The sequence below is a fragment of the Canis aureus genome, chromosome 23, assembly GCF_053574225.1.
Source record: "Canis aureus isolate CA01 chromosome 23, VMU_Caureus_v.1.0, whole genome shotgun sequence".
Taxonomy (NCBI): domain Eukaryota; kingdom Metazoa; phylum Chordata; class Mammalia; order Carnivora; family Canidae; genus Canis; species Canis aureus.
Genome location: NC_135633.1, coordinates 24,946,374 through 24,970,350, shown reverse-complemented (window position 1 = coordinate 24,970,350; position 23,977 = coordinate 24,946,374). Strand labels below are relative to the sequence as shown.

Genomic DNA, 23,977 nt, shown 5'->3' with positions numbered 1-23,977 from the left:
AGCCACCCAGGCACACCAGTTGTTTTTTTTTGTTGTTGTTGTTTAATCTTATGAAAAAATTTTCCATTTGGGAAGAACAGCCTGTCAGATCTGAGACAGGAATAGGTTTTATGCAGAGAATGTCAAGTAAGTTTGTTTTGATGGAGCAAATACATTATGGTTTGGTATATGGAGAGATAGGCTATGGCTGGGGGAGGGGAGATAGTAGGTGAAATGTCTGGCATGTCACAGAGTAGAAAGCCCTCATAAGTTCCAAAAAGGAAAATAGCTTCAAAAGGCTGGGATGTGAAGGATAGTTCTTGTTTCTGGTAATAATTGAGTGTCTTGCTGTGAAAGGAAGTTAGAGGTTAGCTTATGGAGATTATTATAGTTTTTGGATGACAGGCTGCTTGGATGTTGGATGTAAACTTTGGAGATGAGGAAGAAAGAGCAGATACCATCTGCTAGTACCTAAAAAACATGACAAATGAAAAGTGGGGAAGAAAATGATTAAGTGAATTAAACATACTGCAGTTTAATTTAGCCAGAGGTAGTGAGCACTAGCTATAGGTAAGGCACTGTACCAGGTGCTCTGGGATGTAAATGATTATGGCTCAGGCCCTGCCCTTTAGAAACTTATAATTCATTATTGGAGAAAATATACCATACTCAAGTAACTATTGTACAGGATAGGTTATGCTATAGAGACCCTTTTAAAACACAAATCAGACCATATCATTCCTCCACACAGCACTCCTCTTTGACTTTCCGTCCCATGCAGAGTTTGTTCATTCTTTTTTAAAATTGAAATATAATTCTCATACCATAAAATTCATCCTTCTAAGTGCACATATCAGTGTTTTTTAGTATATCTACAAGGTTGTGTAACCGTCATTAATATCTAATTCTAGAACACTTTCCATCAACACAGAAAGAAACCTTGTATCCATTAGCAGTAGCTTGCCAGTTGCCTTCCTTCCCCATCTCTGGCAACTCTTAATCTGTTTTCTGCCTCTGGATTTGCTTCTTGTGGACATTCTGTATAAACAGAATCATATAATATGATATGGTGGTCTGTTCTATCAGGCTTATTTCACTTAGCATGTTTTCAAGGCTTATCTGTGTTGTAATATGTATTGGTATTTTATTCATTTCCATCCGGAATTCCTACAGTGCTCTGAGTTCATGCACAACTGGGTATGCCCATCTCATCTACTGTTAGTTTCCTCCTTGCTCACTGTGCTCCCGCCCTATAATTTCCAGATATATCAAGTACACTCTGTCATCAGGATTTATGCTTTTACTTTGTTAAAATGCTCTCCCCCGCCAAATAGTCACATGGCTTGCCGTCTAACCTTTTCTTTTTTCTTTTCAAAGATTTTATTTATTTATTCATGAGACACACACACACACACACACACACACACACACACACAGAGGCAGAGACACAGGCAGAGAGAGAAGCAGGTTCCATGCCGGAAGCCCGACATGGGATTTGATCTTCGGTCTCCAGGATCAGGCCCTGGGCTGAAGGTGGCACTAAACCGCTGAGCCACCCCGGCTGCCCCTAGCTTTCCATTTCATTGTTCGTATGTCTCATTCTCAGTGAGGTCTTTCTTGTCAACTCTGTTTAAAAATGGCACTCCTTCTGTCCTTATTCCTAGAACCCTTTTGTCTTTTCCTGCCTTATTTCTCTCCCTTGCATTCATTAGACTTGTGTAGTCTGAGCTGTGCTTTAAACATGCATAACGTGCAGAATTGAGTAGGTACGATGAGCATGAGAGAGTCTAGTTGAGAGGAGTTGAGATTGTGGGTTAGGATAGTCATAATCAAAATGAAAAAGAAAGTGTATTCATTTAACATTATTAAGCATTTTTTATATACCAGATGTGATACTAGTACTAAAAAATATAAGGGTAAATTAAATACAATTCTTTCCTGAAAAAGTTTACCACCTAGTGTAGTGTAGTGGAAAATCACCTGAAGAGCTTTTTTAAAATTCACAAACTTGGATCCCCTGTTGTTAGGGGCTTATCAGAATCTCAGTGAGAGTAAGGGAGGATTGTATAATTTGGAAGACCTTTTTACAGTGATGGAAATGTATCTGGTAGTTACTGAGCACATGACTAGTGCAACTGAGAAACTGAATTTTTAATTTTTTTTAAATAACTATATATGACTAGTGGCTACTGTATTGGACAGCACACATCTACTGACAGACAGATACACGTAAGAAATTATAGCACGATGGGAGGTATGTCTGGACTATGGAACACAGATTCTCTGTCTTATCTATTTCACTGGTCCATGTTACAACTCACATGTGAATAGGTACTGGGATTTAGAAATGAATTATGAAGAGGTTGAAGATAAAGATAAAAATTTTATAGTGTTAGAGGCTTACATGATGTCATTGACACAGGGGGAAGAAATAAAAATTGTGTGATTCTTGACCCATTTTCATTGCATTCCAGGTTGCAGTCTGTAACTTGGCTTCCCTGGCCCTGAATATGTATGTTACATCAGAACACACATACGATTTTAAGAAGCTGGCTGAAGTCACCAAAGTCATTGTCCGAAACTTGAATAAAATTATTGATATTAACTATTACCCTGTCCCAGAGGTATGAATAGAGGTCTTTGCTTCTTGGTAATTATTGAAATTAAGTTGGAGGGAGTTTATAATGGTCTGCCAGTCATCATTTAAATGGCTATCATTGGAATGATGTGAGAAAACAGATAAAAAGAGAGCATGTTATTATTTGGTACAGATTGTTGCCTCTCCTGTTCAATAATGTCTCCTTCTTTAAATCTCCTGGCACAAAGGCATGCTTATCAAATAAACGCCATCGCCCCATTGGAATTGGGGTACAAGGTCTGGCAGATGCTTTTATTCTGATGAGGTATCCTTTTGAGAGTCCAGAAGCCCAGCTACTGAATAAGCAAATCTTTGAAACCATTTATTATGGAGCCTTGGAGGCCAGCTGTGACCTGGCCAAGGAGCATGGGCCATATGAAACCTATGAAGGTTCTCCAGTCAGCAGAGGAGTAAGTATATGGATGAAATTTCTTTTTGCCTGTGAGTTCCTATAGTTGGCTGAATGGTAGTCTTCAAAAAGATATTCGCATCCTAATCTCTGGAACCTATGAATGTTACTTTTTTGGATTTAAAAAGGGTCTTTGCAGATGTAATTAAGGATTTTGAAATGAGATTATCCTGGATTACCCCAGTGGGCCATAAATCCAGTGACAGTAGTCCTTGTGAGAGACAGAAGAGGAGGAGGCAACATGACCATGGAGGCAGAGGTGGGAGTGATGCATCTAGAACCCAAGAATGCCAGTAGCCACTAGAACTGAAAGAGCCAAAGAACAGAATCTCCTCTAGAGCCTGTGGAGGGAGTGTGGCCCTGCCAACATGTTCATTTTGGGCTTCTGGCTTCCAGAACTATGAGAGAATAAATTTTAGTTATTTTAAGCTGCCAAATTTATGGTGATTTGTTATACCAGCCATAAGAAACTAATATGGTACTTTTGCTCTCTAGAGTAAAAAGGATACTCTATTTTAATGTTTTTTTTTAAGATTTTATTTTATTGTATTATTTATTTTTAGATTTATTTATTTATTTGAGAGAGAAAGAGAGAACAAGCTGAGGGAAGAGCCAGAGAGAGAGGGAGAAGCAAACTCCCTTCTGAGCAGAGAGCCCCATGTGGGGCTCGATTCCAGGACCCCAGGATCATGACCTGAGCCAAAGGCAGATGCTTAACTGACTGAGCCACCCAGTTGCCCCAAGATTATATTTTTAAGTAATCTCTACACCTAACATGGAGCTTGAACTTACAACTCTGAGATCAAGAGTTGCATGCTTCACCCACTGAGCCAGCCAGACACTCCTTTATTTTAATGTTTTATTTAGAACTAGTCATTGGTAAAAGTGACTTAAGAAGAATACTAACTATATTAGTTTTCTTTTGCTAAATTTAGTTAGATTAAAACAACATACATTATCTCTATTCTCTTGAGTCAAGGATGCAAGCTTGCCTAGCTGGGTTTTCTTAGGGTCTCACAAGGTTATACTAAAGCTGTTGATAGGACTATGGTCTCCTCTTGAGATCAGAGTCCTTTTTGAAGCTCATCTGGTTGTTGACAGAATTCATTTGTACTTGTAGAACCCATGACATTGTGCTTCTTCAAAGCCAGTAGGAGGGAGAATCTCTCATTTCAGGAAGGCCCCAGCCCAATTGCTCTTCTGAGGGTTTTCATCTGATATGTGAGGTCTACCCAGGATAATCTTTCTTTTCTTTAATCAAAATTAATTGATAAGTAATGTTAATTACACTTGCATAAACTTTTCACCTTTGCCATAATTATGTGAGTGACATCCACCACATTTCCCAGTTCTTGTCCACACTCAGGAGGACATTGTACATGTCCTGGCACCAGGGAGTCAAAACTTGGAAACTGTCTTAGAATCTGCTTCCCACACTGCCTTCATTATTGGTAGTATGAGTCTCTTCAGTATAAAATAAAATATTATGTTATTTTTAGTCCTGGTGTTCCTGCTGATATTTAGGAAATCTGATAACTAGTAGTTTGAAAACAGGTATTTAATAACTAAATAAATCAATCAAGGCAACTAAGAAAGATGGAATTTTTACTGTACAAAAAGAGAATGCATCTCAACAACATACTTACATGAATATTGGGATTTCCTGATTTGTAGATATAATACGGATCTTCTGAGGGCTCACAGCAGGGATTTGGGGAAAAGCTAAGCCTTTACCAGTTTTCTTAGCCTGCTTTTGATCAATATGACTGCATGAAAGTTTGTCCAGGGAAATCTTTGGACCTTTGGACAGTTCTACTAGAAGACATTTGTTGGGTTGTGGGGCATGGCAGATAGTCATTTGGTTTTTGTTATGGTTTCAAATTGTTATAGAGTGATTTATCATAAATTTGCATTGTTTGTTCTCTAGATCCTTCAGTATGATATGTGGAATGTTACTCCCACAGAACTATGGGACTGGAAACTTCTCAAGGAAAAGATTGCAAAGTAAGCAAAGAGATGTAAGGTAGCTTTGAAGTAAGGAGGGTTGGTTCTCATTCTGGCTTTCAGAAATTAGGCATGTTATTTAAACTTCTGAAACTCATTTTTTCTCTTTCAAATGGGGCTAAAATGACCTATCTACAGAACTATTTTTTTTATAAATTTATTTTTTATTGGTGTTCAATTTGCCAACATATAGAATAACATGCAGTGCTCATCCCGTCAAGTGCCCCCCTCAGTGCCCGCCACCCAGTCACCCCCACCCCCCACCCACCTCCCCTTCCACCACCCCTAGTTCGTTTCCCAGAGTTAGGAGTCTTTCATGTTCTGTCTCCCTTTCTGATATTTCCCACTCATTTTTTCTCCTTTCCCCTTTATTCCCTTTCACTATTTTTTATATTCCCCAAATGAATGAGACCATATAATGTTTGTCCTTCTCTGATTGACTTATTTCACTCAGCATAATACCCTCCAATTCCATCCATGTCGAAGCAAATGGTAGGTATTTGTTTCTAATGACTGAGTAATATTCCATTGTATACATAGACCACGTCTTACAGGACTATTTCTGTAAAAATACTTTGTAAGATAAATGTATGAACAGTAACCTACAAATTGCTTGGTACAATGAAAGCATTTTTAAAAAAATATTTTATTTAAATTCAATTTGCCAACAAACAGTGTAACACCCAGTGCTCATCATCAAGTGCCCTCCTAGTTCCCCCATCCGCCCACCCTCATAAATGGTAGGTACTATTGTTAGCTGGTTATGTTTTAGGGGTTTAACTACCTGGATGAAGCAATTCTTTTTCTCATTAAACTTTCATATTTCCAAGTGTGCTTGCTTTTTATATGTTTTTCACTTTTATTTGTTGCTTAACTCTACTGGGCTCCTAAATGACTTTTGCTGAATTGATTGTCCTAGGAGTAAGTTAAGGATTTTGGAAGAGCTTTTGGAGTTTAATGTATTAAATTGTGTGGTAGAAAAATGTAAATCTTGAGGTTGTTAAGGCTTTTCAAATTAATAAACATAAAAGGTTTAAAGGTGGGAAAATGTTTTGCTTAGTGAATAATAAAACAAATTGTTTTTACTTTCTTCATGAGCCTATCCTCTCTGGGTTAATGCATATCCAAAGTGATGTGTACAGGAGGAAGCAGTTGCTTTTTGTCTTAAATTTGTTTATTTGCCTTTAAATTGTTTTATTACTAGGAAAAAAATGTTTTAAACTAGGAAAATGTATGTGTGAAAGGGAGAAAAATGAAAATTATCCCAGTACGACCTCCTCCTAAAAACCTGTTTATATCTTTGTCTTTCATTTTTCAGAATTTCTTCTGAATGTGTATATTTACATACAAATTCAACTTTTACAAAAAGACCTGTATTTTATTTTTTTTCCAAATACTGTATAGATATTTTTCTATACATAACTTTTTAGCATTTCACAATTAATACATGAATAACAAAGTTCAAATATGGAAATAAAACAGAAGGTGAAAGTTCTTTTTAATCCTCTTGTGCCAACTACTTGTTCTACAAAACATAAGCCAACTTATTCCTTTTCCTAGAAATAAACATTTTCTAGACCTTTTTCAGTACATTTAGAGATGCACAGTTTTGTTTTAAAACTGTGATCAAACTTGACATATTCTAAGACTTTTAGTGATTTATTTTGGCCATCTTTTCTTCCTAGTACATGCAGATCTACCTAATGCTTTTAATGGTTAGAGAGCATTCCATAGTTTGGTATGTCCTGTATAGATGACTTTTCAAAACATTTTCCTTTCTTTGGACAGGAAATCACTGTCCATTTTACTGAGGAAGAAAGACATGAAGTGAGTTGATCGTTTGCTTGATGCCTCAAAACTAGAAAGTGAGAAAGTGAGATTAAGATCTCAGTTGTATAGATTCCATTAGGATATGAAGCTTTAAGCTAAGTACTGTATAAATCCAGAGGTATAGAATATAAGAAAGATAAACTCTATGTTTGAGAAACTTAAGACTAAGTAAGGTAAGACATGAAGTATAGGTAAAGTATATATATAAAGGTACAGGTCATAGAAAATGTTTGCAGGAGAAATATTTATAACTAGTACTTATTTTTAATATTGTCTACCTGGTCAGGAAGATGTTCCTAGAGTGGTCATCTCTTAGGCTGAGCTTTGAAGGATGAGCTAAGAGCAGTTTGAAGATTTCTCAGTGTTCAGATAGTATATTCTTCCCTAAGCACGTTCTTTGTCAGTGAGTAGAGTCAAAAGATGTTAACCTTCCTCTCTAGGAACTTATGATTGAAGAAGTAATAGAAGTCAGGAATATACTTTGAGCATAATTTTTCCCTTTGGAGAATTTTGGTGACATGTCCGATTCTGACCACTTTCACATCATTATGTTTCCTGAAAGGGCTTAGCACAGTGATCAAATGAGCACTTAGAAAACAATGAGGATTGAATGAATGTACCCTGATTAGGACTCTTCAACAGCCATTTGGTTATTTCCTTGGGGAAGCTAGTGTATCAAGTGCTAATAAGTCATAGTGTGATAAGAATCGCCAGCAGTAAAATTGTGCTAATTTTGTTTAGGAGTTTAGGAGACGGGTGAGCTATATCATCCATACTGTGAAGTTGCGTCTCTATAGCGGTTAAATTCAAGTCATTATGTGAGTCTAATGCATGTATTATGTCACTCACAGCATCTGCATTTACCCCAGTGACTTAACTAGCTACCTTCCTGGCAGATTATAGCTTTAGTACCAACACCTAATAATCTCCTTTTCTTTAGGTATGGTGTAAGAAACAGTTTACTTATTGCCCCAATGCCTACTGCTTCAACTGCTCAGATTCTGGGAAATAATGAGTCCATTGAACCTTATACCAGCAACATCTATACTCGAAGAGTCTTATCAGGAGAATTTCAGGTGAGAAGATTACGACTGGACCTACAGGAGATCTTGCAAAAGCGTGATGTTAGGAGTAAATGCCAACTCATGTTTGGTATGTCTCTTTTGCTTAGTATGGGTGCAAAGCTTTGATACAGTGAGTCATCTTCATCTCCAATATTATTCTGTGTTATTTGATAATAGACATTCAATAAATATCTGTGAAAAGAATAAATGATTGGAGGTTGGGTAGAAAAGTAACTTCTTGATATTAGAGTTCACATATTTAACCATTATGTAATCATAATTATATGCACTGTAACTTCAGATGTTTAAGTCGATAATAACTCAACATGTATATAGAAGCAAAAAGTATATGGAACCATGACAATTGTTTTCAGCCTTGTTTACAAATTAGAATTTCTGGTGGATAGGACCAGTGTTTTTTAATGTTCCCAGATAATTCTAATGTGCAACTAGGGTTAAGAACTACTAATTTAAAAGATTTTTATTTGTGAATTTCCAGATCTGAAATAAATTTCTTTAAGTTTGGAGTGGATACATTACTAATTTTTCTTAACTATTTATTGTATCCTTACTTGGGGGAGGGGGAATTAATCCCCATAGATTTACCCATTTTAGGCAATGCTAGTTCTTTTTACTTTTGCAAATATTATGTTTCTTGAATTACAGATCAAGATTTTAAAGGAATATAACTTTTGATTGGTAGGATGGGCCTCTCAGTCTTACAAGATAGAGAATTTACCGACTAATCTAATGTTAAATACTTCTTCAGTGATCTTATTTACTTTAAGCTCCAAGCCTGTGATCCTATTTAGGCCCTGTCATTCTTATTTATTCCTTGACATCTTGGTTTTTTATTCAGATTGTGAATCCTCACTTACTAAAGGATCTTACTGAGCGGGGCTTGTGGAATGAAGAGATGAAAAATCAGATTATTGCATGCAATGGTTCTATCCAGGTACAGAATGAAAATCATGTGTGTTCTTTAGAAGCTACATTGGTACCTTCTCACTTATCCCATGCAGTAGAGAGAAAGGTTATTCACTGTGATCATTTAGGCTATGTTCACCTTTGCATTGTTGTGCTAGGATTATATACATCTTCACATAGCTAGGCTTTTACTGTCTTGTTTGTGCAATAATATAAAGCGTAGTTTCCAACTTCTCTGTACTTTAGAATCAGTGGGAGCTTTAAAAATTTTGAAGCTTAGGTTGTACTCCCAAACAATTAAATTAGAATGTCTGGAAATGGGAGCCAGGCATTACTATTTTTTAAAGATGCCCTAGGTCATTCCAAAATGCATCAAAGTTTGGGGGAACACTGATATAAAGTGTGAAATTAGAAAGTTAAACTTAATTAAAAAGCAAAAGTGGAGACTGAAGACTCAAAGTCCGAAAAACAGAGCCACAGATATTGTTTAACAATAGAATATTTGCAGCAGAGAATCAAGAAGTATTTATATGTAGATGGAGCCCTCTGTCTAAACATTTGTTTCCTTGGCAAAACAGAGAAGGATTTCTCTAACATTTCTATATTTGCTGACAGAAATTGTAGCATTAGCTAGTTTGTATGTTTTGATGGCATATTAACCCTAGACCTAAGAAAACATTATTTCTATTGACTCCGAAACAGGTTCGTTTCATTGCTTCCATTGATTTTCTACTTGTGAGTTACAGTCCTGATTACTTGTGTTTTCTGTAAAACTCAAGGATCATTTGTTGCTGCTTAGCTCCATCTTTTATTAAGTACCTCTAAAACAATGAATGTTTTGACTATAATCCAAATAGAAATGGATCTTAAATCATTACCACCAGCCAGATACTTTGTTGGTTAAATGAGGTTTTGTTGGTCATTCCAAGGCAGAGGTGAGCAGTCTTGGGAAACTTGATAAGGATCATATTATATGATACTGAATGGTATGGTCAGATCTGGCAGGAAGAATTAAGGCCAGACCCTTGTGTCGTTAATTATGTTAATTATACTGATTTCTTCAGCCAGACTGTGATAAACATTTGGTTTTCCTTCTTCAGAGCATTCCAGAAATCCCTGATGACCTGAAGCAACTTTATAAGACTGTGTGGGAAATTTCCCAGAAAATCGTTCTTAAGATGGCAGCTGAAAGAGGCGCTTTCATTGATCAAAGCCAGTCTTTGAACATCCACATTGCTGAGCCTAACTATGGCAAACTCACCAGTATGCACTTCTATGGCTGGAAGCAGGTTGGTAGAGGAAATCAAGGAGGACTTGTTGCCTGCTTGGGATATTTTGGAATTGGAACAGTTTTGTATTCTAGCTACTTAATATTGCCATCTAGCAGTTCTTCCACTTCAAATCCAGTATGTTAAAACCAAATCATGGTTTTTGTACCAGATCAGGGGCTCACTTTGGATATCCTTGTTTCTTTTGGGATTATTTCATTCTTAGGTTTGAAACCTTGGAGTTACCTACACTTCTCCCCTTATTCTCCATACAATTACTCACTAAGTTGTGGTGGTTGTTCCTTTCTACTATTTCTTGAATATCTTTCTTCCTGTTCCATTGCCATTATTCTTAATTTCTTAACTGATCTCCCTGTTTCTGGTATCTGCTCCAGGCTGTCTTGTGCACTGCTATCATTTCTAAAGTAAAACTTTATGCCTATCAACCCACTATTCAAAAACATCCATTGTTTCCCCACTTTAACTATCTACAGTATAAATGCCAGTTACCTACCTTGGCATTGCCAGCTGTAAAGTCCTATAATCCTGTATTCTATCCTTTTTTACCTGGCAGTCTGCTGGGTATTTATATAGATGTATATATATTTTTTTAATTTAAGAGACATTTATTGAATACATCCTGTGTACTAAGACTGAGGATACCAAATAGAAGATATGATGATCTTTATCCTTGAAATAGTCATCATCTGTTCTTTATAGAGACGCAGTCTAGCTCCCTAAATAGTTAAAAAGCAGACATGTTGTCATAGGCAAACTTGGAAGTCATACACATAATACAAAACCTAGAGAACAAAAATATTTGACATTTCCAAAGAGGTAAGCTTTTTTAGGGATAAAAGGAGTGTAATATACTGTCTCTTTTTTTTTTCTTTTTTAAGGAAGAGTGGACTTTTAAAAAAGTTTAAATTCAATTAATTAACATATAGTATACTATTAATTTCAGAGATAAAGATCAGTGATTCATCACTCTTATATAATACCCAGCACTCATTACATCATATGCCCTCCATCATCTAGTAACCCTATCCTCTCACCCGCCTCCTCTCTGGCAAACCTCAGTTTGTTTCCTGTGATGAAGAGTCTCTTATGGTTTGTTTCCTTTTCTGATTTCATCTTGTTATATTTTTCCCTCCTTTCTTCTATGATCCTCTGTGCTGTTTCTTAAATTCCACATATATGAGTCAGGTCATATAATTGTCTTTCTCTGATTAATTTATTTCACTTAGCATAATGCACTCTAGTTCCATCCATGTTGTTGCAAATGGCAGGATTTCATATTTTTTTGATGGCTGAGTACTATTCCAGTGTGTGTGTGTGTGTGTGTGTGTGTGTATCCATTCATCTGTTGATGGACATATGGGCTTTTTCATAATTTGGCTATTGTGGACATTGCTGCTATAAACATTGCCGTGCAGGTGCCCCTTCAGATCACTCCATTTGTATCTTTAGGGAAAATACCTAGTAGTGCAATTGCTGGGTTGTAGGGTAGCTCTTTTCAACTTTTTGAGTAACTTCCATACTATTTCCAGAGTGACTGCACAAGCTGGCATTCCCACCAAAAGTATAAGAAGGCTCCACTTTCTCCTCATCCTTGCTAAAATCTGTTGTTTCCTGATTTGTTAATTTTAGCCATTTTGACCAGTGTGAAGTGGTATATAATATAGCCTTTTATCTGAGAAGACATTTACAAATATCTTCTTTCATTCTATTAGTTGTCTTTTGGTTTTGTTGACTGTTTTCTTTGCTGTGCAAAAGCTTTTTATCCTGATGAAGTCTCAATAGTTCATTTTTGCCTTTGTTTTCCTTGCCTTTGGAATACTGTTTGACTCTTCCTTTAAGCATTTTTGAGAAGGCTTCCTAGAGGAGTTGGAATTTCAAGTTTAGAAAACATTCTGACGTGGTTTATGGAAATGTATTTTAAACATTGGTCTTGAATGTCTAGTGTTCTTACAATTTTTTTTGTTTTGTATTCTTACAATTTCTGATAGTTGTATTTGCTTCCTTGTAGGGTTTGAAGACTGGGATGTATTACTTAAGGACACGACCAGCAGCAAATCCAATCCAGTTCACTCTAAATAAGGAGAAGCTGAAAGATAAGGAGAAGGCAACAAAAGAAGAAGAAGAGAAGGAAAGGAACACAGCAGCCATGGTGTGCTCTTTGGAGAATAGAGAGGAGTGTCTGATGTGTGGGTCCTGAGGAAAGGCTTAGAAGAGACCAGCACTTCTTCACAGACAAACTACTTCTTGAGCATAGATAGGCATTGTAGGTTTGTTTGAAGTGCTAAGGCTTTGCTGGATCTCATTGCAGCAAAAGGATCAGTCAATTTAAAGTACTGTTTCTATATAGTGTGAAAGTATTGATTTTAAAAATTGGTATTTTGGGAATCAAAGTAGAAGTTTTAGGAGTGCAAAACAAGTCACCTTGCAAATAAGGAATGATTGAATAGGGTTTCATTGCCCACCTGGCACCCCTTTTCTGGTGACCTCAGTTTTCATAAGGAGACATGGTTTTGCTGCTTTGACTGGTGAGTCCATAGACGCAAAACTGAGTCCTAACCTGTGAGAAGTGCTGATAGGACCTTTCTCTGGATAAGGTCCTATAGGTCATTCTGAAATAAACATTTCTAAGTGATTGTGTGAGACCAAATTTGTCATTTATTTTCATACAAAGGTCAAATTTGGAAAAAAAAATTTCTGTTCTTTGAGAGTTCAGGGAAGAAATTTAAAAAAAAATTACTTAGATTCTGTGTTGAATTCTGATCTTAACATATGCCTATTTCCTCTTTTTATTGTGGTAAAATATACTTAACATAAATGTTACTGTTTTACCCACTTTAAAAAGCATATAATTTAGTGCCACTGAGTACATATATAATATACAACTATACCACTACTACCTATTTCCAGAAATTTTTTATCATCCCAAACATAAACTAAAGCAGTAATTCCTCATCTCCTTCTCTTAATCCCTGGTAACCTCTGTTTTACTTTGTCTTTGAAGTTACTTATTCTAGGTATCTCATATAAATGGGATACTATAATATGTGACCTTTTGTGTCTGGCTTTCTTCACAAAGCATGTTTTCATGGTTCATGTAGCATATAGCAGAATTTAATTCCTCTTAAAGGCTGAGTAATATTCCACTGTATGTCACATTTGTCTACCCATTCATTTTTTAATGGACATTGGGGTTATTCCCACCTTTTGGCGATTGTGAATACTGCTGCTATGAACATTGATGCATAAGTATCTATTTGGATTACTGTTTTCAATTTTGAGGGGTTTGTACCTAGAAGTGGAATTGTGGGACTATATAATTCTATGTTTAACTTTTTGAGGAACTGCCAGACTTTTCTATTGGAGCTGCACCATTTGGCATTCCTACCAGTTGTGCATGGGAGTTCCAGTTACTCCACATCTTTGCCAACACTTGCTAGTTTTTTGTATTTTTTATAATAGCCAACTAATGGCTTTTGACAGTTTGATTTTTATGTATCTTGGTGTGGATCCCTGAGTTTATCCACCTTGATCATTGGACTACTTGGATCAGTAGCTTCACACCTTTCATTAAATTTGGGACGTTTTTAGCCATTATTTCTTCAGATAATCTTTTTGCCCCTTTCTCTTTCTTTTCGTTCTGGGACTTCCATAATGTACCTTTTGTTCCACTGCTTGTTTCCCACAGTCTCTTAGAGTTCATTCACTTTTCTTGATTCTTTTTCTGTTCCTTAGACTCAGTAATTCCAACTGTCCTATAATCATGGTCATTGATTCTTCTTCATGCTCACATCTTTTGAGCCCCTTTAGTGAAGTTTTTATCTCGTCATTTTCAGCTCTAAAATTCCTATTGTTTCCCTTGAACAATTCCTATCAGAATATCTATAAATATTCTGATTTTAATACATTGTTTTTCTGATTCCCTTTACTTGTTTGTCCATGTTTTCCTTTGGCCCTTTTTTTTTTTTTTTTTTTTGATTTTGGAAGTTTACTCTTTTATTTTTATTTTTGTTGTTGTTGTTGGAGTTCAATTTGCCAACATATAGAATAACATCCAGTGCTCATCCCATCAAGTGCCCCCCTCAGTGCCTGTCACCCAGTCACCCCAACCCCCCGCCCACCTCTCTTTCCACTACCCCTTGTTCGTTTCCCAGAGTTAGGAGTCTCTCATGTTCTGTCTCCCTCTCTGATATTTCCCACTCATTTTCTCTCCTTTCCCCTTTATTCCTTTTCACTATTTTTTATATTCCCCAAATGAATGAGACCATATAATGTTTGTCCTTCTCCGATTGACTTATTTCACTCAGCATAATACCCTCCAGTTCTATCCACTTGATCACCTTTTCCACAGTATATCACATCGCTCCAGTACATTGATGACATGTTGATTGGGCCTACTGCTGATTGGACCTAAGAAGTAACAACTACTCTAGACTTACTGGTAAAATAATTGTGTGTCAGAAAGTGGACAATAAATCTGACAAAAATTCAGGGGCCTTCTATCTCAGTGAAATTTCTAGGAGTCCAATGGTATAAGACATGTTGAGATATTCCTTCTTTGGTGGAAGATAAATTGTTGCATCTGGCTCCTCTTAAAACCAAAAGATAGGCACAATGCCTAGTGGGCCTCTTTGGATTTTGGAGGCAGCATGGCAACATGTTCCTCATTTGGGTGTGCTACTCTGGCTTAACCAAATGACCCGAAAAGCTATTAGTTTTGAGTGGGACCAGAAACAGAGAAGACTGGAACAGGCCTAGGCTGCCATGCAAGCTGCTCTGCCACTTGGGCTATACGATCTAGCATGTCTAGGGGGCTGAAGTGGCAGTTGCGATAGGGGATGCTATTTGGAGCCTCTGCAGCCTCTTAGGATTTTTTTTTTTTAAGATTTTATTTATTGATTCATGAGAGACACAGAGACAGGCAGAGACTCAGGCAGAGGGAGAAGCAGGCTCCCTGTGGTGAGCGTGATGTGGGACTCTATCCCAGGACTCCGGGATCATGACTTGAGCTAAAGGCAGATGCTCAACCATGGAGCCACCTAGGTGCCCTGGGCTCTTAGGATTTTGAGCAAAGCCCTGCCATCCTCTGTTGATAACTACACACTTTTTGAGAAATATCTTTTGGCTTGCTGCTCAGCCTTCATAGAGACTGAATGCTTAACCATGGGCCACTAAGCAACCTGATCTGCCCATCATGAACTGGGTGCTATTTGACTCACCAAGCCATAAAGTTAGGCATGCACAGCAGTATTCCATCATCAAATGATACACACACTGAAGTGGTATATACAAGAAGCCCTGGAAGTACAAGTAAGTTATTGAAGTGCCCCCAAATGCCCATGGTCCTCACTCCCACTAAACCTCTCCCAGCCTGCACCTGTGGCTTCATGGGGAGCTTCCTATGATCAGTAAACAGAAGAAGAGAAAACTAGGGCTGCTGGTTTACACATGGTTCTGCTTAGTATGCAGGCATCATAGGCTATCAAACTTGATAGCCCTTTTTTGGGAAGTTCCAGAAGGATATTCTATTCTATTGACAGAGTTGTGGAAGTCTTAAATAGGAAGTAACTTTTAGATAGCTCACACTGGCTACCATAAGAAGAGTGGCCTAACCTATGGGTTTGGTACCATATTGATCTAGTTTGGTCTTTGGATCAGACTGGGTCCCAGAAGACCTGGTCTGAGTGTCAGACTGGCCCTAGCCAGCACCTGAACTGTTTCTGTAGGCTAGTTGGATACTTGGGGTTGGCCTGACCTGTGTGCCTGTGTCAGATTGGGGATATCAGGGCTGGGGCCTCACCCGTGTTTGGGACGAATTTGGTTCTGGAAGCCAACCCATGTGCTTGGGTTAGACTATAAACTGCAAGGCTGACCTGTATATTTGGTTAGACTGGGCTTGGGCTGTATTTGGGAGAGACTGGGCCCCAGGGAAGGGCCTGGCTTGTTTGTTCCAGACTGGATGTTCAGAGTGGTTCATGGTCTGTATGATTTGCTTTGACTTCCAGTGGGGTTCTATACATCCAGATATTAATGGGGCTTTCTTAGGGGGAAGGGGAGAACGAAACTAAGGAGAAAGATAAATAGGTAATGAGGCGCTTGGGTGGCTCAGTTGGTTAAGCTTCTGACTCTTGATTTCAGCCCAGGTCATGATCTCAGATCTCAATATAATTGAGCTCCACATTGGGCTCAGTGTGTAATCTGTTTGCGATTCTCTCCCTCTACCCATCCCCCTGTGCTTTCTCTTCCCCCACTTCTTTAAAATAAAAATGTAAAAAAATCTATCAAAAGTTAAGAAAGATAGGGGCACCTGGGTTGCTCAGTTGGTTAAGCATCTGCCTTCAGCTCCAGTCATGATTTCAGGGCCCTCAGATCGAGCCCCATGTTGGACTCCCTGCTCAGCTGGGAGATCTGCTTCTTTCTCTCCCTCTGCCTTTGTGCTCATGCTCTCTTTCTCTCTCTCTCTCAAATAAATAAAATCTTAAAAAAATAAATTTTATTATTGGAATGGAAATTAAACTAGCACTCTAAAAATTTAAAAAGCAGTAATTGGCCAACAGTGGACCTGCTGTTGAGCCCATAATCTCATCATTTCAGCCTGTCCCTCAGTAATGCCTGCTTCTTATTCTCAGAGGTCATAGCCCCAACTTCTCAAGTTGATAAAGTCCTCTCACCCTGGCAATTTCCCCTCATATTTTGCATTCTCTCTGGCTTCTCCCCAACTTCCTGGGCTGATATCTTGCTAAAGAGCATCTTTTCCACATGTTGCCGGATCTCCCTGGTCCTCACCCCATAAATGACAGGATTCAAGGTGCCTGGGAGCAGCAAGTAGATGGCACTGAGCAGGTTCTGGACATCCTGAGACACAGTCTTGGCTACCCGGAAAACAATGGAAGTGGAGAGACCAGAGAGGTAGATAGTGAGGATGACTAGTAAGTGGGAGCCACATGTGTGCAAGGCCTTAGCTCGGGCTCCCCCAGAAGAGATCCGAAAGGCAGCATAAATGATGCGGGTGTAGGAGGTCCCTAGCAGGGCAAGATCAAAGGTCACAGTGACCAACCGCATGGCCAGTCCCAACCTATTGTTGAAAGTCAAATCTCCACAAGCTATGCTCAGCAGTGCAATGTACTCACAGGTGAAGTGTGGAATCACCATTGTCCGGCAGAATCGAGCTTGTGATGTTAGCACTACCAAAGGCACTGCCACTCCCAGGCTCCGTGTCAGGGCAAGAATGGCCAGCACACCAAGCAGGTGAGAGGTCATTAGGTCAGTATAGCGGAGTGGGTGACAGATGGCGACATAGCGGTCTAGGGCCATGGCCAGCAGGAGATTGTAGTCCAGAAGAAGAGTGAAGTAGATAAAGAACATCTGGGCTAGGCAGCTGTGCAGTGATATGGGGTTAGCATAATGCACAAAGCCCTCCAGCATTTTGGGCATCACGGCAGTGGCAGCACAAATGTTGACAGCCAGGAGCAGGGCGATGAGCATGTACATGGGCTGATGCAGGCTCCGCTGGGCCACCACTGTGTGGATGACCAGGGCATTGGCTGAGATGACGGTCACATATAGGAAGGTAAGGGGCAGGACCAGGAGAGGTCGCCACTCTCGGAATCCAGGGAAGCCCACCAGGAAGAAGTTGGTGTAGGAGATGTTGAAGGTGCTGGTATTTCCATCTTCACCCATTAGCTTTGGCCCTGAATTGGCCCCAGGAGTGGGAATCAGAGGCTGTTAGAACAAAATGTCAATGGAAGTAAGCCTATTTCTTTCTTTTCTTTCTTTCTTTCTTTCTTTCTTTCTTTCTTTCTTTCTTTCTTTCTTTCTTTCTTTCTTTCTTTCTTTCTTTCTTTTTTTAAGAGAGAGAGTGCACATGGTGGTGGGGAGGGGCAGATGGAGAGGGAGAGAGAATCTTAAGTAGGCTCCATGCTGGAGCTTGATCTCATGACCTTGAGATCATGACCTGATCTGAAATCAAGAGTCAGATGCTTAACCAACTGAGCCACCCAGGCACCTCTGCTGATGATCCTTTTAACTTGGACAGGGGCCTGTCTCTGTCACGTGAAGGGTAATTTGCTCTCCTGTTTTGCATTTTAGGATTGCTCAGGTAAGTTCCTCAAGGAGCTTCTTGACACTACAACAGTCAAAAAAGGAAATGTAGAATAATAGCCTCCTCCAGGAGGGGCAGAAGGTATGAAAAGACTAAGACATGAGCAGATCAGTTAACTGCCTGATGAATTCTTGAGAGAGATTGAAGAGATGTTTTGAGAGTCATCTCAATCAGACTTAAGAACCAGTTTGAAGTGGGGAGAGACAGAGGAATCAACAGTAATTTCAAGGGTTTTTGTTGTTGTTAGCTATGATGACTGCATTGGTGCTCCTAAAACCTGAGAAAGTAGGAGCAGGGTTGGGGTGTTAGGAGGTACAATTAATTAATTGCATTTGGATGTGGTGGGGACTCTGGATGAAGAGATGCCCAGTCGATAACCAGAAATAAAACGGAGAGGTCAGATGAGGGATTAAGGCTGGAGATGAATCTGTGAGGATTAGAATTAGAGGGCATTAAACAGAATCCTAAGGAGGAGATGGCAGTGAAGCAGACTGAGAAAAAAAGGGGAGAGAAGTAGTGTGAGAGCCAGGAGCAAAAAGAGTTCTGGAAGCCAGAGAAGAGGCTTGGTTGCTCTTGGAGGCTTTAAGGTAAAGGATTTACAGGCTGAGTAGAGGCCAAAGACCAACCCAACCAAGTGCCCCTACAACACTTAATATTGTGAGTAGCAGAGGAGAGGGATGGGTAGGCGGCTTTGATGAAGATGCTGCAGCCGTGTGCTCTCTGCTCAGAGGTGCACCTCCTCCACTGGAGAAGTCAAAATCATACACAGAGCACCGCCCTGTCCTCACAAACTGGCGATTGTGTTCCTCTGTCTTTCTTCAGTTCCCAGTCCAAGATGTCTCTCTCTCTCTCTTTTTTTTTTTTGGTCCTCAGGACATCTACTTCTCCCCCTTGCCCGTCAGTATATGAAAAAGTTCGTCTCTCTCTAGAGAAAATAAGTTCTACCTTAATTTCATATAACCCTTGAGCTTTCCATATTTCTCTGCACCTTTATTTTTTATAAAGTTTTATATATTTATTTGAGACAGAGCATGAGTGGGAGGACAAAGAGAGAGGGAGGAGCAGACTCCCTGCTGAGCAGGGAGCCCCATGAGTGGATTGATCCCAGAACCCTGGGATCACCTGAGTGATGTTAATAAACATTGTCATTTGCAATTTAGAGCAGCCCTTGGAACTTGAGTGAATGAATGAATGAATGAAAAATGAAACCCATCATGGCTCAGAGATCGCAAGGGATTTGCTTAGTCTCCCCTAACAAGAAGAGTCCGACCTCAAATTTGGGTCTTCTAGGATCTTCCATCCACACAACAGCTTGCCCCCTCACACCCCACATGGGAGGCAAAATTGGACAGGTTCAGCAATTCTTAGCTTCAGCAGTGATATTAAGAGTTAGCATTTATTGAGTACTTACTACATGCCAGACATAATTCCAAGGGTTTTTCCATGTAGTATTTCTTTAATACTTAGCAACCCAAAGGGATGTATATTTATTTATTAACCCTATCTATAGATGAGGACACTGAGGTTTAGAGAAGGTAATTAAATTTCTTAAAGTTTCATAGGTATTAAATGCCAGGGTTGGGATATGAACCTAGGTTGTTGATAGTAACAGGTGGAGTTCAAGTCCAGCCTCAGGTTTTCCTGCCTCCAGATCCCCATCAATCTCCTGTCCTCTCACCCTCAACCTCACCGTGGAAGCTTGTGGTGGTCTCCTGTCGGGGCACAGCCTGCCGTGGCTTTGGCTTCCCCTCTGAAAAGGCTCCAAGGTCCTGATCTGTAAGGCTGAGGGGGAGGGATGGATAAGTAGACCCGTGGCTCCAGGGGAGGAGCCTGAGGAGGTTCCCAGGGGGCCGTCGTGTCCAAAGAGGAGACAATGAGAAACCCAGAACTCAGGGAGGACCCCAGGGAGTGAGGCTGGGTGGAGGGGACAGTGTACTAACATCTTCATTTCTACAGCTCCTGGTATTTCTCAGAGAGCAGTCACATCTGCTGAGGGATTTCCCTCATTTTACAGTTGAGCCCTTTAGAGGCTTAGAGAGAACAAGTCCGGGTTCAGGTCAGGCTCCGTCCCAGGGGGTCCCAGGGGGTCCCAGGGATGACCTCAGTCTCAATTGAGGGGAAGGGGCTCTTGCAGTCTGGGGATTACCTAGGCACTCAGGGTCACCTGAAGATAGGAAAGGGCACTTGAGTGACAGTGGGAGAGCCAGGGACCTGATTTAGGCGCTGTGTGTGCGTCCCCCACAAGGAGATTGCTGAGGTATTTTCTTGCCGAGTGTGGGTGGCTCAGGAATTGGGGCAAGGGGTGACTTCAGTGTGGACTCTTCTGTGAATAGCTGAGACCCACACAGGCAGGGGACTGGCTTCTCCAAGGGAGGCATCGCCACTTTGTCCTCTGGAATTTGGAAATAGCAGAACTGCAAAGCTCCTCTTTTCTTTGGATTGAATATTTTATGATTCGATTGTGTCATTTTAGAGGCTGCTTTAGCATTAATTAATGGTCCACATCTTTAACTTACCAAAGTCTATTTTTAAGTTGTATTGTTCCCCTTCAACAAAGAGTATGAGATCTTAGCAACGGGCTTCTTCTATTTCCCCTCTCCCAGTGTTTGTGTTACTGTACTCTTATGTTTTATTTCTACGTAAATTGTAGAAATAAATGGAATACTATTCAGTATTCATAAATGAACCCCCCAAGACATTGTATATATTTTTGGCTTTCTACAATCCATTGTATCCTAAAGAGATTTAGAAAAATAGGAAAAAATATTATGATTGAAAAATTCATTCATGTTGCATGCTACTCTATTTTTTAAAAAATATGTTACTTATTTATTTATTTATTTATTTATTTTTTTTTTTTTTTTTTAATTTTTATTTATTTATGATAGTAACAGAGGGAGAGAGAGAGAGAGGCAGAGACACAGGCAGAGGGAGAAGCAGGCTCCATGCACCGAGAGCCCGACATGGGATTCGATCCGGGGTCTCCAGGATCGCGCCCTGGGCCAAAGGCAGGCGCCAAACCGCGGCGCCACCCAGGGATCCCTGTTACTTATTTATTTCAGAGAGAGCACAAACAGGGGGAGCTGCAGAGGGAGAGGGAGAAGCAGACTGCCCACTGAGCAAAAGCCCAATGTGGGGCTCAATCCCAGGACTCTAGGATCATGACCTGAACCGAAGGCAGATGCTTAGCCAATTGAGCCACCCAGGCGCCTGTGCATGCTACTGTATTTTATTGTTTTTAAATTTAATTTTTAAATAAATAAATAATCGATAATTAAATCATGATAAATGGAGTCTTTAATCCCCATTACCTATTTCACCCATCCGCTCACCCACCTCCCCTCTGGTAACCATCAGTTTGTTCTCTGTAGTTAAGAGTCTGGTTCTTGGTTTGCCTCTCTCTCTTTTTCATTCGTTCATTTGTTTCTTAAATTCCACGTATGAGTGAAATCATATGGTATTTGTCTTTCTCTTACTGACTTACTTCACTTAGCCTTATATTCTCTATCTCCATCTATGTTGTTGCACATGGCAAAATTTCATTTTTTATGACTGAATAGTATTCCATTGTATGTATATACCACCTCTTCTTTATCCATTCATCCACTTAGGCTGCTTCTGTAGTTCAGCTATTGCAAATAATGCTGCTATAAATAGAGGGTTGCATGTATCCCTTTGTATTAGTGTTTTTGTATTTTTGGGGTAAATATCAAGTATTGTGATTACTGAATCTTAAGGTCGTTCTATTTTTGACTTTTTGAGGAACTTCCACACTATTTCCCACAGTGGCTGCACCAGTTTGCATTCCCATCAGCATTCCTTTTTCTCCACATCCCCACCAACATTTGTTTCTTGTGTTTTTGATTTTAGCCATTCTGGCAGATGTGAGGTGATACCTCATTGTAGTTTTAATTTGAATTTCCCCTCTGGTGAGTGATGTTGAGCATCTTTTCATGTGTCTTTTTTGGCCATCTGTATGACTTCTTTGGAGAAATATCTGTTCATGCCTTTTGACCATTTTTAAACTGGATTATTTGGGTTTTTTGGGGTGTTGAATTGTTTCAGTTCTTTATATATTTTGGATACTAACCCTTTACCAGATTTGTCGCTTACAAGTGTCTTCTCCCATTCAGTAGGTTGTTTTTTGGTTTTATTGATCATTTCCTTTGCTGTGCAAAAAGCTTTTTATTTTGATGTAGCTCCAAGTTTAATTTTGCTTTTATTTTCCTTGCTGATGTTACAGAAATTGCTGCCTGGGCTCTCTTCAAGAATTTTTATAGTTTCAGGTCTTTCATATAGGTCTTTTTCCATTTGAGTTTATTTTTGTGTATGTATGTATGTACATACACAAAAATATGTGTATGTATAAAAAGGGGTGCAGTTTCATTCTTTTGCATTCTATTGTCCAGTTTTCCCAACACCATTAGTGGAAGACTTTTTTTTCCCCACTGGATATTCACTCCTCCTTTGTCAAAGGTTAATTGATTATATAACTGTAGATTTATTTATGGGGTTTCTATTCTATTCTATTCTATTCTATTCTATTCTATTCTATTCTATTCTATTCTATTCTATTCTATTCTATTCATCTATGCATCTATTTTTACACCAGTATCATACTGTTTTAATTAAACTACTGCTTAAAATATAACTTGAGGTCTGGAATTGTCATACCTCTAGTTTTTTCTTTTTCAGGATTGCTTTGGCTATTTGAGGTCTTTTATGGTTCCATAACAAAATTTAGGATTGTTTGTTCTAGCTATGTGAAAAACGCTCTTGGTATCTTGATAGGGATTGCATTAAATGTGTAGATTGTTTTGGGTAGTTTAGGCATTTGAACAATATTTATTTTTCTAACCCATGAGCATGGATTGTCTTTTCATTTCTTTGTACAATCTTAAATTTCTTTCATCATTATTTTATAGTTTTCAGAATACAGGTGCTTCACTTCTATGGTTAAATTTATTCCTAGATACTTTATTGGTTGGGGTGCAATTGTAAACGGGATTGTTTTCTTAATTTCACTTTCTGCTGCTTCATTATTAGTATATAGAAAAGCATATTTCTGTACATTGATTTTGTACCCTGCAACTTTACTAAATTCATTTATCAGTTTTAGTAGTTTTTTGGTGGAGTCTTTAGGGTTTTCTATAAAGAGTATAATTCATCTGCAAATAGTGAGAGATTTACTTCTTCCTTAACAATTTGGACATCTTTTATTTATGTTGTCTAATTACTATGGCTAGGACTGCCAGTATTGTGTTGAATAAAAGTGCTAAGACTGGACATCCTTGTCTTTTTCCTGATCTTAGGTGAAAAGCTTTCAGTTTTTCAGCATTGAGTATGATATTAGCTGTGGGTTTTTCATATATGGCCTTTATTATATTGAAGTATATTACCTCTAGGGCATACTTTGCAGGGGATTTTCATCATGAATGGATGTTGTACTTGTGACTGTATTTTATTGTTGATAGTATTCTAGTGTGTGAATGTACTGTAATCCATTTACACATTTTATTGCTGAAGGACATTATTTTGTTTCTAGTTTTTCACAATTAGGAACAATGCCATTAAGAATATTCTTAAATATATATATATATATATATATATATATATATATATATTTTTTTTTTTTTAAATAAACTTATTTTATTTTAAATTTTTATTTATTTATGATAGTCACACACACACACACACACACACACACACACACACAGAGGCAGAGATATAGGCAGAGGG

The 23,977-nt window shown here is 38.8% G+C and overlaps 2 protein-coding genes across 2 annotated transcripts in view; one reads left to right on the top strand and one right to left on the bottom strand.

Moving 5' to 3' along the window:
• RRM1 (ribonucleotide reductase catalytic subunit M1) overlaps window positions 1-12,773 on the top strand; it is a 35,502-nt gene extending 22,729 nt beyond the window's left edge. Inside the window, exons 13-19 of the mRNA XM_077866782.1 lie at window positions 2,454-2,603; window positions 2,806-3,027; window positions 4,954-5,030; window positions 7,801-7,936; window positions 8,784-8,879; window positions 9,952-10,140; window positions 12,149-12,773. Of these exons, the coding sequence (XP_077722908.1) occupies window positions 2,454-2,603; window positions 2,806-3,027; window positions 4,954-5,030; window positions 7,801-7,936; window positions 8,784-8,879; window positions 9,952-10,140; window positions 12,149-12,337 (1,059 nt within the window). The 3' untranslated portion in view covers window positions 12,338-12,773. The remainder of the gene's footprint in view (window positions 1-2,453; window positions 2,604-2,805; window positions 3,028-4,953; window positions 5,031-7,800; window positions 7,937-8,783; window positions 8,880-9,951; window positions 10,141-12,148) is intronic.
• A 4,012-nt stretch (window positions 12,774-16,785) lies between these two features.
• On the bottom strand, window positions 16,786-17,817 carry LOC144294818 (olfactory receptor 52Z1P-like). The gene has a single exon (XM_077866787.1). The coding sequence runs from the start codon at window positions 17,815-17,817 to the stop codon at window positions 16,786-16,788; it is 1,032 nt and encodes a 343-aa protein (XP_077722913.1).
• Between the last annotated feature and the right edge of the window lie 6,160 nt (window positions 17,818-23,977).